The 17,874-nt window shown below is 28.4% G+C and overlaps 1 protein-coding gene and 1 long non-coding RNA gene across 6 annotated transcripts in view; one reads left to right on the forward strand and one right to left on the reverse strand.

Annotated features, from left to right (window-relative positions):
• The window catches only part of LOC111674873 (nocturnin), a 36,850-nt gene extending 22,350 nt beyond the window's left edge, over window positions 1-14,500 (reverse strand). Inside the window, exon 1 of one of the 4 annotated variants that reach the window (XM_023435552.2) lies at window positions 14,369-14,500. In XM_023435552.2, coding sequence (XP_023291320.2) covers window positions 14,369-14,433 — 65 coding nt within the window. In that variant the 5' untranslated portion in view covers window positions 14,434-14,500. Of the gene's footprint in view, window positions 1-5,893; window positions 6,337-14,368 lie in introns of those variants that run through there. The other 3 variants (XM_023435550.2, XM_023435551.2, XM_046951576.1) reach the window with 3 other exon arrangements.
• Window positions 14,501-14,514: 14 nt separating this feature from the next.
• LOC124420042 lies at window positions 14,515-15,061 on the forward strand. Of its 2 annotated transcripts, none has more exons than XR_006940991.1 (2): window positions 14,515-14,648; window positions 14,754-15,061. It is a non-coding gene; the product is annotated as an uncharacterized LOC124420042 (long non-coding RNA). The 2 variants fall into 2 exon arrangements; XR_006940992.1 differs by having other exon boundaries at window positions 14,517-14,652.
• The last annotated feature ends 2,813 nt before the right edge of the window (window positions 15,062-17,874 follow it).

Here is a 17,874-nt window from a genome sequence, read left to right on the forward strand (position 1 = left end):
AGAAAGGGTTTCGGGACGCCTAATCAGAATATGACCTCAAATTTTTTCAATATTATCACATTTTCAAGATATCATATACTTTTTTTGAGACATTATAACAGCACCAGTATATCGTTTGAAAGTTCAATATTTTGACTTTAAAATAAAGGTTTAACTTTTGTTATATATGCTTTGCTTCTTCGACATATCTTAACCCAATGTTTAAAACACTTAAAAATTACCTTTAATTTACGGAAAAAACTTCTACGGACGATATCTCAGAAAATTAAAAATATTTTTTAACAATTCAAGACAAAAATAGGATATCTTGAAGAAGGTAGAAGTTATAACAGAAATAAAATATATTTTTTTTAAAGTTGACATGCTATAACTTTAGATGACGTTATGGATTTTAAAAATAAAGGTCTTTTCAGCTGTTATACATTCTTAAAAAAGCCAAAGATTTGTTTTTCTGATATCAAATAATCAGATTTGGTTTCTGTACGTCTCACAGAAAATTTGATTCGGTTCATAAAATTTTTATTTGTGTCGCATTTTATTGCTTATTTTATAAGAGACTATTATGTTTTAAAGATACTTATGAAACTTAAAATTTTTATTATAATTCGAAATTTTTTGCGTTATGTCAGACTTGCAGTAAATAAGCTATATGTATCATATTTATTTAAATGTATGATCATATCAAAAAATCAAGCCTTGACCGAAAGAAATTTTCTTATTTACTGATAAGCAGGGAAACCGAAAACATGCTCTAAAAAAAGTGTTTTAAGCGCTTTAAATATGCCGTAAAAAACTCAAAATATGCTCTTAAAATTTAAAATATGCTTTAAAAATAAAATTTTTTATTATTTTTTAACATTGAAAAGCTCAAAAAGACTGAAATTGTAATGAAATAATAAATGTTTAATGTGATATTCTATATCCTACAACATTTTTTTATAAATGTTTTATCTCATAGTTTGAAGAACTAGTATAATAGAATTCCGTTTTACGTTCAGATAACCAATAAATAACATTAAACCATTTGGTCCCCAAAAAACATATTTCAAACGACAAAGTTTGACACATTTCTTCCAATTGTATTCATAGCTTTTAAACTGACATTTTAATCGGTGTTGTCATAAATTCCAATAATTAGTTTTTTTAAACTATAAAAATGGACTGGTCTCATGAAATCAAAAGTAATCGGTTTTATGTCCGATTTAAAATATAATGCTTTATTGAATAAAAAACTATAACATAACGATTTTTTTCAAAATTGTAAAATAGGCTAAAAAATTAAAAAAAAATAAAAAAATAGAATTTTATTTTTTTTAAATAAAGTTTTGAAAAGAAAATTAAAAATGTATAAAAACGAAAAAAAGCGAAAACATCAAAATATGCACTAAAAGAGTAAAATATGCTCTAAAAACTCGAAAATATGCTTTAAATATGCTAAAAAGTCAAATCATGCAAAATTATGCTCTTATGGGTAAAATATGCAAAAATATGCTCTAACAAATCGATGCCAAAATTCTCAAATTGGTCTGAAACGTGTAAATATCTTATCCATGAGTCCATACGACGCACCACAAAAAACATGCATTTGCATATTTTGGTTTCCCTGCTGATAAGTATAAAAATTTATACTTTAGTACTACAACAGAGCTAAATACTAATATTTGAATTTATTATTTAATCGAAGTTGAAACAGACATTGATAACAAATATCATAAGATTAGTAATTTGTATTGTTCATACTTAATGTGATGCTAAACGGCGATAGAAGAAAATTTGGAGTAATTAACAAATACACGCTTTTATAAAATATAATGGAAATAAAAATATAGAAAAGGTTAGACTATAATAGACCCCATTCACAATCGATAACGTAAACAAAGAAATATTAAACAATTTTGTTTTTTGCAAAACTTTTAGGTGTTCATTAACAGGAATAGAAATAAATATATTTAACAAAATTAAAATCAAACGTCCTAATTTATTAAATAAAAATAAATTTATAATTATTTTAAAATCAATATTTTGTTTTATTTTTAATTTGTATTATGTCATGTAAGAATAAACTTTTTTTTGTAAACACATCAATTTCATGAACTTCGAAAACAAAATAAACGATAAATAAAAAAAAAACGTTCAAACAAATAACAAATTTTATTATTTAGTTGAAGACTTTATTTTAAAAAGTACAAAACAAAAATAATAAGCCTGCAATAATATAAATAAAAGTAAATAAACAAAAATGAAAAATTTATTAAGACAAGTAACTAAGCAAACGTCTAAGTATCTGTCTAATTCAGACCAGATTTTAAACTCTTACTATTAGTATATTTTTTACTTGAGAATATTGTCATATACAATTTTGTGTTTTTAAAATTGCAACTTCATTTTACAATTAACATACTTAACATCAATTTCAAGTACACTTTCATTTTAGCTGTTTGTCAATAACTAGTTGTTGTTTTGATTTCCGGAAAAGATTTAAAAATATATTTTAGCATGTGCTACCTGCCATTAGCTATTTTTAAAATGTTTAATAATAAAGTAAGGCTATTTTCTTTGAAATTCAAAAAAATTCTTAAAAAGGTTCTAACAGATCTCAACATAAACAAATCTCCTGGACCAGGTGGCATGCCGGCACTAGTCTTGAAGCAGTGCTCTTTGACACTAGCTCGTCCATTAGCTAATAATTTCTGCTTTCTATACCATGCCGGCAAATTTCCTGCATGCTGGAAGCTTCTTAATGTAACGCCAATTCCTAAAAAGAGATAGGCTAATACTCCAGAAAATTACCATCCAATAGAAAATTGTTCAGCACTTTCTAAAGTTATGGAAAGTGTGGTCAATTTCCATCTTGTCAAGTATTTTGAGACCAACAATTTACTTAACGACCGCCAGTATGGCTTTCGTAGAAGTCGCTCTACGGGAGACCTACAAGCCTTCCTTTCGGAGAAATGGTGTAATTCCATTCACCATTTTGCCGAGAGTAAAGTGGTGGCTCTAGATATCTCGAAGACGTTTGATAGAGTGTGGCATAGTGTACTTGTATCAAAACTAATTGCATTTGGTGTTGCTAATAACTTCTCTCGATTTATTTCGAGCTTTCTCAGAGATCGCACTATACGAGTTGTTATAGATAGGATCTCATCAAACGAGTTCATGATTAATTCAGGGGTACCGCAAGGCTCCGTTCTACAGTATTTCTTATCTTTATAAATGACCTTATATGTCAAACTTCGAACTGTATCTACTCCTTTGCGGTGGCAGCAGTATCTGCCATTCTTATTCATTCAATCATAGGCCAAGCTCTCTAGTGATTGGGACAATAAGGCGCAATAAGAATGAATCGCTTAATCACGACTTAATAAAAATCTCTGAATGGGGTCGTGTTAACGCCCTTAAGACCCAATGTTGTTTATTTTCCCATATAAACGATTGGCAGATATTGTTGTTCCACCTATATATGGGTGGTGTAAATATTAAGGAATCAGAAACTTTTGATGTTCTGGGTATGAAATTTCAGTGCGATGCCCGCTGTACTAAACACATTTTTCAAGTGTCGAAATAAGCATTGAAGTGTTTCGGTTTTTTGAAACGGTGTAAGACATACTTCACTCCATCTGATCTTCTTATTATTTACACCACTTATGTCCGACAGAAAATGGACTCTCATGTATGGGCCGGAGCTTCGAAGACTATTTTGGAGCTACTCCACCGCTTACAGGAGAGGGCGGTGAAAGTAGTGTATCCAACTCTATTGATTCACGGGAGCACCGTCGCAACGTGGGGTGTATTTTCCTTTTCTATCGATACTACAATGAAATGTGTTCCTTTGAAATTAGGGAACTTGTTCCCGATACTCGTATATTCTTGCGCAGCACACGTCTTTCTTCAGAAACACACCCATTTGTAGTAGATTGGCCAGTGGACCGCACAGCACATTACAGGGAAAATTCATTCTTTAGCCACACTTTTCGTATGTGAAATAAATTTCCTGTCACTTTCGATATAAGAAGATTTAAATCAAATGTAAACAAACACTACTTCCTCTTTATCCTCCTTCCCATAACCTATTTTCCTAGTTCCAACACAATGTTTCGCATAAGTAGGGGTCATCACCTAAGGGCTGGTCCAATTAAAAAAAAACAAAACTAAGTTTTGCCGAATTTAGTTATGAGCTCATAAGCTCTATTTAAATGGTACGGTTGTATTCGGACTGAGCAAAATAATGGATCGTCCTTCGGTCCCGAATTTTATTAAATTATGTTGAAAATTGCTTACATACAAGGTTTACATGGACAGACAGGCGGTCATAGCTACATCGATTGGTATATTTTAAGGGCCACTATTGTAAATATTAAAATCATCCAATCTATGACAGCCTGGGATGTTCATTTTTATCGTGTAATTTGCAAGCAAGCCGTTACAAAACTTAAGGCTGTATTTTGGAAGCTTTTAGTGTTTATCCATTGGCTACCACCTAGCAAAGAGGACATACTGGTGTAGCAGAATATAACACTGACAGGAAAATCGTTTTATGTGTTTCCAAAAATGTGCCTTTATACCTAAAGTGGTTCCGTCTTTGAGAACATTTATTTTACTTAACAAGGGCTTAAAAGTCATATAAACTATGACATCATTAAAAAATGTGTTATTTTCGTTCCTCCAATCAACTATGTCAAATATAAAAATGTTAACGGAACGATAGCCTGCTGGACAGCTAGCTACTTGCAAAATGAAGACATCAATCGTTTACCATTGTTGCCTAAAAATACCATGAAAATCTCTAAAATCCCACTGTTTACGAAAACATTATAACGACTTTGGTTTATAAAGCAACATTGGATTTCGTTTATTTTTAAGTTGTTTTTTATTTTTCAACGAGCCTAAAAATATGCCAATAATATTGATAAAAATACAATCAATTGTACTTTGGACTTTTTAGTTCTACGAGTTGGTTGTAACATTGATGATAACAGTTTGTCATCAAAACATATGGAATCGTTTATTGTTGTGTGATTTTTTAGAGACAAGTGGTAAACAAATAATACACCTCCTATACACCCCACCTGTTAATATAAAAATATAAACACAAATGTATATAAGTATATATGTACATATATACATATTTATCTATTTACAGAAATCTTTTTTGTTTCTTTTTCTTTAAAAGAATTAAAAACAACAACAACATGTTAAAATAAAATTGGCAACCTTAAACGGAACCAAAAATTACAAAATTGTCATTGAAATAATTGAAGAAAATAAAATAAAGAAAAATATGGAAGGAAGTGTATATTGTATATTAAACTGATTTAAAGAAATAGTGCTACAGTTAAACCCTCTTAGAATAAACATTCAAAGAATACCTTAAAAGGAACACGATTTTACAAGTTTAATTTAAAATTGCACTCGGCTTGAAAAATAACTTTTTGTTAATTCATTAAAATATATATTCGAACACAGGATGACTTTTTTATTAACAATGTAAGAACTGCTGTGGGGAATTACTACATTGAAGTACATTATGTTTTGTAAAAAAAAAACCAGACAAGCAAATACGAACTTTTTAACTTTTCAATATCTACTGTAATGTGGGGAGTCATTATCTGAATGAACGATAAGTACATATTACAAACAGTCTGTAAAAGGTGCACTTCGCATTGAGACATAAAATGATAACATTATCACATATCAGCAACAACAAAAAACCACAAAAGAATTGGAGCATATGAAAAATATACTCCCCACATAGCAACAACAAATTATTAATAAATAAAGAGAAAAAGATGTTAATTTTATTATTATTCTTTACTAGACTGACTGTACCTCTCAGTAGAGGGTTGTTGAGGCATTGCAATGGTAACATATTTTTATTTGAGTTTTAGCAACTTACCATTTCTTTAGATTAATTCCTTTATTTGGGTGGCGGTGACTTTACAGAATTTTAATTTAAAATTAAATTCAGGTCAGTCTGTTAATTGCGGCACATTTATTTAATATAAAAATAACAATAAATATTCGTTTTATAAAACTGATAAAATTATTTCATAATTTTGATACTTTTTATATAAGAAAACTTTTGTTTTAACTTTTTTCTTTAGCAGAAGCTTGATCCTTTGTACACATTATAAATTAATTTATAGCAGAAGCCTTCTATATTCTTAAAAATCACTAAGACTTTTCTTTGCTATTCACTAACTGTTGAAGCACTTGCACGTATTTTTTTTATTTAACAAAATATTCCGAATAGTACGACCGACGACAACTTGTGAAAATGTGAAAAAAGGTTTCTATTTTGTAGTCCGATCAAAAATCAACTAAAACGTCAAGAAAATACTCGAGAATCTTTATAGCAAAAGAAAATCGTGACTCTTAGTGATCGTCGTCATCCGACTATGAGTGGTAAATGAAAATAAAAAAAAAACAGAAAATAAAAAAGTAAAAAAATCAAAATAAAAACAAATATACATAAACAGTTTATTTTGAGTTTTTTGCTTTGTTATTATTTAACACATATTAAATTTATATTTTCAATATTTTCAGTTCGTACTAGTAAAAAACTGAGCATAAAAACAAAAATAAAAACAACAAACGAGAACCAAAACACAGACCAGCCAACAATTAACTAGTCTGACTGTCAGAGAGTCTTTCTGTCTGTCACTTTGTGATAAGGATAACAACGATAATTGTTTAAAAATATAAAACATACAATAGCATTTATTTCATGGTGTTGTTGCTTCATACATATGTATAATCACCATACATACATATGTATGTAAATATATCAATCTAATGTTATTAAATTCTTAAATTAACAATTTATGCAGAGTTGCCTAATAAGAGAATCGTGAAAAATTTTATAATTTTCGACATAGCAAAGGGTTCTCTTTAATTAAAATTGATATTGTTATTATAATATCTCATATTAGGGTTTGCAATACTGGTCCCTCCGAAAAACACAAACGTTCGTATTTTTTGTTTTTAATTGTTTTCTTTTAAAAATAATGAAATACGAGACCAATAGAAATTAAGCCCCATAAATGCCTAATAATGTAATGAATGGTTTCTTAAAGGAATTTTGTTTGGAAAATGTGCGTAATAAACCTAAAATAAGCGATTAATATCTTTATGAATACGGGAGTAAGTCTATTGCTTCGTCCCAGTTGCGCTGGGCAACATCACCAGAGAACTTCTCTGAAGTAAAAGGTGTACTAAATCAGTACTAGTGTCCTTTCCTGCTGAAATAGTACACCAAATTATATTAGTTCCATTCTCTGACCATATGGAACAATTCGTACATTCAAGGAAATTCTGAAATATATATGTGTATCTTGAGGGAGACCTAAACTGCATTGCATTATAGTTAGGGTGATTTCGCAGATGATCAAAACCGAAGAAATATACCTAGGCCACTATCGGGATTGTTGTGTGCACCTTTTCATGAAAAAAGTTTAATTTTTAATGTTCTGAAACACAGTTTCCTGAACTACCTTAGAATTTTGTAATCATTCAAAATACTTGGATCTAAATTCGACGACTGCCTGGCAAAGAAAGTGTTCCAGAGTTTTACTGTCCTCTCCACATGCTCTACATTCTCTTAATTCAATTTTTTATAGATGTGTTCGCAACCCTGTGTGTCCACTTAGAAAACCATCATACTAACTTCAGATTTGCTCATAGTGAGGAGATTTCCAGTCTTGATCTCATCAGAGTCATACCATAGAATCTTTGTGGTTCTATCCCCGTTTCATTACTACAAGAGGTCTTTAGTAGCATCGAATGGTTTTATGTTCGACAGGTAAACTACCTCCCTTTCGTTGCCGACTCTCGAGTGTCCTAGTACCCATATGATGTAAACATTATCTCTGGGATAATATTCAAAATCTTTCTTAAAATTCAATACGGTCATATATTTAATTCTATCACCTGATATCACCCTAATTGGCGCCATATTTATTTTAATCTAATTTGCAGATTCCGTCATTGGTCGGACTTCTGTCTGGAAGCTTGTGTTATGATTAGGAAAACGGTGCACAGTGGTATAGGAAAAAAAGGGGAAATAATTCGGTAACTTCTAAACGGTTAATCCGAATTTAATGAAATTTAGTATGCACAAAGAGGAGGTGTTGTCGAGTTTAGGTTTTGAATTTGGACACCTCGGTTATGTTAAATTTTTAAAACGATCCTATTTCTTCATTTGAGTTCCGATTTAAAAAAAATTCGTATATAAAATCTCCCCGTCGAGCACTATAAAAAATAGACAAAATTACCTTTCCATTGATATTTTCTTTTAGAAAATTTACCTAGTACTATTATTTTCATCTATAAGGTTAACTCTTAAATTTGTTACATATATTGATGAAAATAATAGTACTAGGTAAATATAAAATATGTTGAGTTTTCCCTAATTAATTTGTCACTTAAAAAACATTAGGTAGGCATGTTATATATCAATGGAAAGGTAATTAATTATGACTTTTTTTCAAAACTGTATATAATTTTTGAAAATTAAAAAATTCGCGGAATACTTTAAAAAAAAATTAAAAAATGTTTTTTATTCAGATTTTGCGAAGATACGAATTTTTCAAATTGCAATAAAAATTTTATTTATGAATATTTTTGAATGAAATTTTACATTTAGGTAGATTTTTTTACTCAAAATCCAAAATTAAATAAAAATTTCGAATTTTCTTATTAGAAATCCCGGAATTCCCAAAAAAGTTTTAAAAATCACAAAAATGGGATTTTTTGGTTTTTTGCCTATTATATCCATACCAGGGGCGGGGTTATCGAAACCCGTTACAAAAAGATTAAGAACATATTGGGTCATATAAAACAGGTCACTATAATTTGATATCGACTATGCGATTTGAGAATTTTTGCTCAAAATTGAATTTTCCATAAAAAATAGGGTTTTTTTGGATGGACCTGGTCCCCTCGGTATCAAAAATTTTTAGGTCTTTATCGTATTTTATGTAAAGTCAGCTTTCTAAAAAGTATAAATTCTGTATACATCTTCTTAGAAACTTTTAAGATAACTTAAAAAGAAAAAGATACTTTTTTCCCAAAAAAATGGCAAAAAAACTAAAGTGCCTATAACTTTGGACTCAGTCATGATTTTTACATAATTCTTTCACTGCTTGATATATAAACTTGTTGTTAAGCGGATAAAAAAATGGCGAAAATCGGGAACATTTGGACCCGCTATTATCAAAAAACTAAAGTAAGGACGGTAAAAATTTTAAAATTTTAATTTTCAAATGCGAATATCTCCTAAACTATAAGAGATAATTTACTGTTACGACGACATTTTTTATAGTGCTCGATGAGGAGATTCTATATACGAAATTTTTTTAAATCGGAACTCAAATGAAGAAATAGGATCGTTTTAAAAATTTAACATACCCGAGGTGTCCTAATTTGAGGACCCCCCGCCGGGGCCCTGGTTGGCCTATAAGGTCCAAATTCAAAACCTAAACTCGACAACACCTCCTTTTTGTGCATACCAAATTTCATTAAAATCGGATTAACCGTTTAGAAGTTACCAAATTATTTCCTTCTTTTTTTCCTTTTTACCTCTTTTACACTATATAAAAATTCTTTATAAAACTCTTATAAATATGTGTGTAAAGTTCTCTCGATTTATAACCACAATAATACAATTTATATTGTTTGTTTTGCTATAAAATCGACCTTGTCATTAGATTATTGGGGTGATAAAATGTTTGATTAAATTTTGTTAATCTATTTAATTTTGTGTATATTTCTAGTAGTTTTTATTCAATATATTTAAAGTTCTGACATTGATGTTAAGTCAAGAGGCTATTTCCACAAATATTTAATGCAGCACTGTAACATGTTTCTTAAATATTTTTTCTCATGAAACATTCTTAATTAAGGTGTTGACAATCACATTTAATTAAAATGTGAATAAGAAATGTATGTACATATATTTATGTCTACAAGAACAAATGTTTATTTTTGCAGATACGTATAAGTGATAAGAATACCAGTAAAATTTGGTTTAGTTTAGTATAACTAAGCGATTGTTTGTAAAACAACCACTAGACCAATTAAAACTTAATTTATCCAGAATGTTGCAGTTCATATCTGTAGCAAGCGAAAATGTATCAACAAATGTGTTTAACAAAATATCACAGATATCTGAACATATTTATTGAACGTTTAATTAAAATTTTACAATTGGAATATTATTTTTTTCAGAATGAAGAAAAATTTTAATTTTTGTTCTTATCACGGACACAAACCTTTATGTTCTTATTAAAAAAATTATTTTTGTTTGTTCTATAAAATGTTTATAAACATAAATTAGTAAATAAAAAGTGAGAAATTGAGCATAAGAAATATTACTCTCTCACATCTACAGGTAAAGTGTGAATTCAATACGCTTGTATTGATATTTTTACTTTGTTTTTATAAATTAACAAAAACATGAAAGTAAAGAATGTATCCGAATACATTATACCCTTCCACATTGCGAGCTCTCTTTACTGTGGTGTAGGGTGTATTTAGACTGCATTGAAATTAATAATAATCGTCAATATTAACCCATAATTTAAGCATTAGCACAATTCTATTGATAAAATAGCCCATTCTGTTGTTACAAATATTACTAAAAGTTGTGTTTTTGTCACAAAAGTAATAATGGTTTTTATTTTTATACCCTACACTATAGTGTAACACCCAAAAATATTGGTCGTAGACCCACCAATCGCCTCAGAATCACTTTCTGAGTCGATTTAGCTATGTCCGTCTGTCTGCCTGTCTGTCTGTGTGTCCATGTAAACATTGTGCGCACGCTACAGGTCGCAATTTTCAAGATAACTTGATGAAATTTATTTAAAAAAATCCACAATTTTAACATACTGACTGGTTTAGGTCGGCAATGTCCGACTTTAAATTCATACTTGTTTTTTTAATATTATTTTTAAATGTTTGTGGATTATTTTCGCATTGTTAAATGCAATAAATTGTATAAAAAATAAATAAATGTTATGCGTTTGTGAACAAATGTTACATTAAAATTTAAATTAACGTTTTGAAAAAATTGGCGAACTTGCAATAGTTGGCTAGGCATCTCCTACATGAAATAAATACAAAAACATAAGTATGAGCTTAAAAGCCCTATTCGAGAACACTGTTGTATGGGGTCTAGGCGAAATATTCAATAGACTTTTTCCTTGGGTCAAAAGAGGAGTGGTAAAGGATGTGATAATTTATTCAGCATTTTTTATAAATCGTTATAGCGACAGTATCGTCAAATTTAACAAAAATGTGGTTCTAAAAACATTTTGGTTTTAATAAAATTTAATTAAAATGGTGATATTCTTAAACCAGTAATAGGCGTTCAAGTATTTTTAAAATATTTCGTTTACTTTTTAAAGGAAGTGATGTATTAACGTTTTAAGGAGGATAGCATCTCGTGGGTAGTGTAAACCACCCTCATTAAATTTGACAGAGAAATTTTATAGTTCCTATAAATCTGGTTTATGTCGAATTTCATTGCATAACTGGCATTTTGAAGCAAGTTATGAACAGTAATGTAATTTTTTGAAAGGGACTTAATATAAGTTTAAGATCAATTATAAAACGATCGCCATAAATTTTTACAGTTCAGTTCTTATGTTTATGTCGAATTTTGTTGCTATATTGGAATTTTGTAATAAATTAAGAGACTCACGAATCATAGTAGTAACTTTACTATCAATATATAGGAATATTTTAGGAAACATTTTACTAAGCTATATTTGGAGATGTAAAAGTGGCATTGATATCTCGAAAACTACTTATATGTTCTTTAGATATTAGCCATAAAAGAAAATGTTCAGAAACTACATTCTTTAGATTAATTGTAATTTTGTAATTTCGAACCAATTGAAACACTTGTGCTTTTATAATTACGATGGTATTTTCACTATTTAAATTTATTATCTAATTTTTTTATATATTTATTATAAATATTAAATATATTTATATATTTATTATTTTTAATAATTAAATAATTATTTGTGGCTGGTAATGTCAACATAAAAGTGTATTCATGACAATGAATTTTACTTGCATATTTTACAAACGAAATACCATTAATTACTGTTTTATCAATAACGAATTCTTTGGCCCAGGAATGGGATTTATAAAACTTTTTGTATTTTTATATTTAACAAACACTATTAAAGAAGCAAATACAAACATACTTTGAAGTTAAAATTACAGGGTGTACCATGTTGTGTTAATAATAAGACACTAAAAGATTTGGTACCTATATATATTTTGAAAACCAAAAAAGAATTATTAATCTATTAAATGTTCTATACATTTCTTCTACATACTAAAGCTGACTACACACTATGAGAGAAGTCGTTAGATTTTTATTTCATACTGCTAAATCCAAAATAATTATATACAAACTATTTTTTGTTTTTATACTACCACATTTAAAACAAAACAAGTAGGAAAGTATAGTCGGGCATGGCCGACCATATAATACCCTACACCATGAGTATATTTTAAAATTTTTATTTTTTTAAAGAAACTTTTACGTTGATTATTACCATAATTCCAAAATATTAAAGCAATTTATTGATAAAAAAAACAAAATTTTCTAAATAAGGCTTTATATAGGTCAAATATGGGCCGATCCTCGGTAAATTTGGGAAAGGATATATTTTTAATAACAGTTAGTTTTGTTGAATTTCATTGCGATACAAATGGTTACAAGTCAATTTTAGATGTTTAAGACATTTTTTGAAGGGGGGTTTGTATCGGAGCTACGGTCAAATAAGGGCCGATCCTTACGAAAATCTGCAGTGTCATTTATACTTATATAGAACTTATTTGTGTCAATTTTCAGAGAGATAATATAATATTTGACGTAATTATGGCATAAAAAGTTCAAATCGGGAGGTACGGTTGTATGGGGGCTAGGTGAAATAATGGACCGATTTCAACCATTTTCAATAGGCTTCGTCCCTGTGTCAAAAAACATGTTCGGTCCAAATTTCATCAAATTATCTTGAAAATTGCGGCCTGTACCTTGCGCACAAGGTTTACATGGACAGCCATGTAAACCTGGTGTAGGGTATAAAAAAACTTCAATACGAAAAACGTTCAATGAAAAATAATAAATTTTCATTATACCCTACACCACTATAGTGGGGAGGGTATTATACGTTTGTGCTGATGTTTGTAACACATAGAAATATTGGTCCAATACCTTAAAGTAACCGATTCAGAATCATTTTTTGAGTCCCTCTAAAAATTGGCACAAATAAGTTTTATATAAGTATAAATCACACTGCAGATTTTCATAATGATTGGGCCTTATTTGACCCTAGCCGCCATACAAACCCCTTTTCAAAAAATGTCTTAAACGTCTAAAATTGACTTGCAACCATTTGTATCGAAATGAAACTCATCAAAACTAATTGTTATTTAAAAATTTACCAAGGATCGGCCCATATTTGACCTATATAAAGCCTCGCTTAGAAAATTTTGTTTTTTTTTGTCAATAAATTACTTAAATACTTTGGAATTAAGGTAAAATTCAACATAAAAGTTTCTTTATGAAAAATCTCTATTTTCTATTCGTTGAAATAACAAAAAATTAATAAACGAAAAAATCCAATTTTTCAAAAAATATTAGAACGACTTTTAATTTTCCATCCATATTTTCAGTAAGTTTAATATACACTATAATATTTTAAACTTTATTTGAAAAATTTGGCATGTCATTTTACTGAATATTATGGTGTGTGTCAACTTAACAAGTAAGAAAGTATAGTCGGTTGTGGCCGACCACATGATTTATTTTTCATAATAATATTAAAATACATGTGTTCATAAAATTTAGTTCAACGTCAGATGAGAAACATATAAACACCTTCTTTATACCTATAACAGATTTTATTTTTGAAATCCGTATTTGAAACCTATTCAAAAATAGTAAAATGCTGTTTTTTGCCTATTGATAGCTTTATGGACTAACGTTATGACCAGTTTATGAAATATTTAGCAAAAGTTTATAATGTATATAAAATACATAATATGTCATGCTGAAATTTAAATCACAAAAAGTACGGACCAAATTACAATAGTACTGAATTTTCCATGCCTGGTATAAATATTTGTATTTAAATAAAATACACACTAATATACAGAATTGGAAAGTTCTTGGAGACGAACAAAAAAAATATATAAAGAACTCACACACATTATATATACTAGTATTTATTATACAATTTAAAAAATGTATGTCTATAGGAAAACATTATACATACTAACAAATAACTAAAGTACATACACACTTTTATCTGGAAATAAAAAAAAATAAATGAAATTGTTTACTTACAGAAATTTCTTCAACATTTTGTAGAATGACACTAAATAGTAAACTATTGTGGAAATTAGCAACATTTTTTAAATTATATTTTATCCACTTTCTGCTTATTATATTTCAGTGTTTAATAAATAATAATTTTATTAAAACTTTCTTTGATTTTTTTTTTTTTTTTTTTGTTTAAAATGACTTTTGTACTTTTGTAAATGTTTTTGTTGTTTTTGTATTTGGTGTCAAATAAATAAAACAATTTTATGGAATAGAAGACAGACACTGGTGTTATTTGTTGTATGTTTGTATTTAAGTGCAATATTTTATTTATATTTTCTTTTCTATTTATTGTTTTTTGAAAATATTTTATTTGTATCTTATCTAATTTCCGAAATATTTATTGTAGGAGAGCATTCATCACGTTTCACCTAAAATAAAGAACTAAAGAGCACAGATGAAGAAAACACACAAAAAAGACTTGTTTATTGGATCCATTATTGGAACTTTCAACTTGCGTTTGGATACCGTAAAAAATGTAAACAAACTATCAGAGATGGCACATGCCTTATAATTAATAAATAGTACACTTGAATTTTATAAAACGGTATTTTTTACTTCATAATTTATACATGTGATTTCAGCAGATTTTTAATATGTATCACTTTGAAATACTTCTACAGCGTTGTGAAATAAAGAAAATTTTTTAAAAAATAATTCAAAAATGACTTGCATTTACATATTAGTATTATACAAATGATGTACCAATTGGCGTCTTTTTGTAAGTATATTTACTTTCCCATCACTGTTATATGTTTTTACATTTCTCTCAGCTGATTGTATAAAGCACTTTATAAGGTAAGGCAGTAGATTATAATAAGTAAGGTAGAGCAGTTTTCTTCATTTTTTGAAATCTATTTTAAAATCTATGTATCATGATACAATTAATTAGTTAAGTGTACACTGTATTTTAATATAACTGTTAAAAATTTACCCCCGTATTCATAAAGATATTAATCGCCTATTTTAGGTTTATTACATTTTCCATACAAAATTCATACAATAAATCAAAATCAACAAAAATTTATTAATCACATACATATGAATATGGGGGTTAAACTTTAAGGGCCAATCATTAGGTGAAGGATTAGGGATTAAATTAAAATTTATCCTCGAAATTTGTTTTTAAATACTCAATTAGTTTATTTTTATTTGCTAGTTTAAGCGCTCAATGGAGATGGTTTAAGAGAAAATCATTAGTTTTTTTTAATAAAATCCAAAAGTGTAAACAGCTGATACAAAAAATTAATAGATTTTTATAAAATTAAACATTAACACCCATAAGCATAAATACTTAATAAAGTTATTGATGGTTTATTGTAGGAATTTTGTATGGAAAATGTGCGTAATGAACCTGAAATAAGCGATAAATATCATTATTAATACGGAAGTTAAATGTACGTTATGGGCACTTCACTATATATTTTTTTGTTTTAAAATTAAGTTTTCATTAATTTTCATATTACATCTTCTTTTGTTATGTATGAAAACACTTCAAAGTTCAATCTTGTATTCAAAAACATAAAATTTATTTTTAGATTAACTAATCTGTTTTTTTAATTGACATTTGATTGTCAACTCAAAAACATTTTGTTTTTGTTTAGTTTAAAATATTTATTACGCCACTTTTTTTAGTGGAGAAAATATGTACTAAAATTAACATTGAAATAATATAAATTAAATCCTCTAAAAATTCAGACTACTCCACACATATGAAAAACCAATACTTCCCCAAGAAATGAGACTGATCCAAAACTAATCGAAATATTCATATGAAAAATCACGCCGAATCTAACATTGCGGTTATCTTGGAAAACAATAATTAGGGTTCTATAGCTGAAACGAAAAGTCGACTTTTTGCATTTTATGAAAAGTAAACTTTCGACTTTTTGCATTTAGTTAAAAGTCGATTTTTCGACTTTTTTCATTTAATTAAAAGTCGATTTTTCGACTTTTAATATTTTATAAATAGTCGACTTTTCGACTTTTTCCGACTATTTTCGACTTTTTCCGATTTTTTTCGACTTTTTCCGAGTTATTTCGACTTTTTTCGACTTTTTCCGACTTCTTTAGACTTTTCGACTTTTTTTGAATTTTCGATTTTTTTCGACTTTTCGACTTTTATTTACAAAGTCGACTTTTCGACTTTTTTCATAGACGATAGTCGAGTTATCGACATTTTTGGAACAAAATAGTCGACTTCGACTTTTCGACTTTTTCCGACAAAAATTCTATTGTTCGATTATTCGAAAGTCGATTTATAGAACCCTAACAATAATGTTTGAAAGGGAATAGTTTTAAGACCAGTGTAGGATCAATGTGAACGTGGATCATGCCCATCATATACTCCAATAATGTCTGCAGGAGAGTAGAGTAGTTTTCAGCATTATGGATGATAATTTTTTTATATCAAGGAACTACATACAGCTATATACATACGTTTTCGGCACCGATTACTGCCGAAAGGCTCATTAATTTGTTTTCGCCACTGATTAATGGGATTTTATATTTACTGATAGGTTACTCTTAATATGTACTATTATTAAAATTTGAAATATAAAATGCTATCCCCAAAAAACATTTACTATTGATACATATATATGTTAAAGTCAATCGCTAAATCAGACCCAAAAATTTTCCACTGAAATGTAAATGTAAGAAAAATTTAAAGATTTTATTTTAAAAATTGATTTCGGGATTTTTATTATTTTTTCAAATAAGTTAAAGAGTTTCTTATCGTGCTTTCAACCCCAATTTTTAAATAAATTCACTGTAATGTATTGATGGTGGGGAAGCTAGTTCCTATGCGCATTTCGCCGGTTGCTTAAGCCAGCTCATCAGGAAACCTTTCCCAATATTTTAGGAAAACTAGAAATGTCTTATGAAAGAATTATTTTAAACTCAATAAGAATTCAAAACGCATCTTTCACAAAACATTAAAGTTTTGACAAAACACCAACAATAACAGTGAGTTTATTTTTTCTTACATTTCTTTCTACACTTGGCTGGTTGTTTTCCAACTCTAAATGCAGCTGTAAGGGAAAAAATAAAAACAAAATAAACAACTTCTATTTTGTTATTTTTTTAAAAACAACAGAATAGGGTATTCAGTTTTAAATGCACGGGCACTTGCAAATTTAATTTAAAAATTGATTTCGGGATTTTTATTATTTTTTCAAATAAGTTAAAGAGTTTCTTATCGTGCTTTCAACCCCAATTTTTAAATAAATTCACTGTAATGTATTGATGGTGGGGAAGCTAGTTCCTATGCGCATTTCGCCGGTTGCTTAAGCCAGCTCATCAGGAAACCTTTCCCAATAAATTTCAATTTCAAATAATTTTAATAATAAATTTAATAATTTTAAATTTCAAATAATTTTATTAAAAATCAAATTTTTATATATTATATAGCACAAGATTCAAAAATTTTACAAATATTTTAATAAAATAAACAGGCGATTTAAAAGCTA

The sequence above is a fragment of the Lucilia cuprina genome, chromosome 5, assembly GCF_022045245.1.
Source record: "Lucilia cuprina isolate Lc7/37 chromosome 5, ASM2204524v1, whole genome shotgun sequence".
NCBI classification, from domain to species: Eukaryota; Metazoa; Arthropoda; class Insecta; order Diptera; family Calliphoridae; genus Lucilia; species Lucilia cuprina.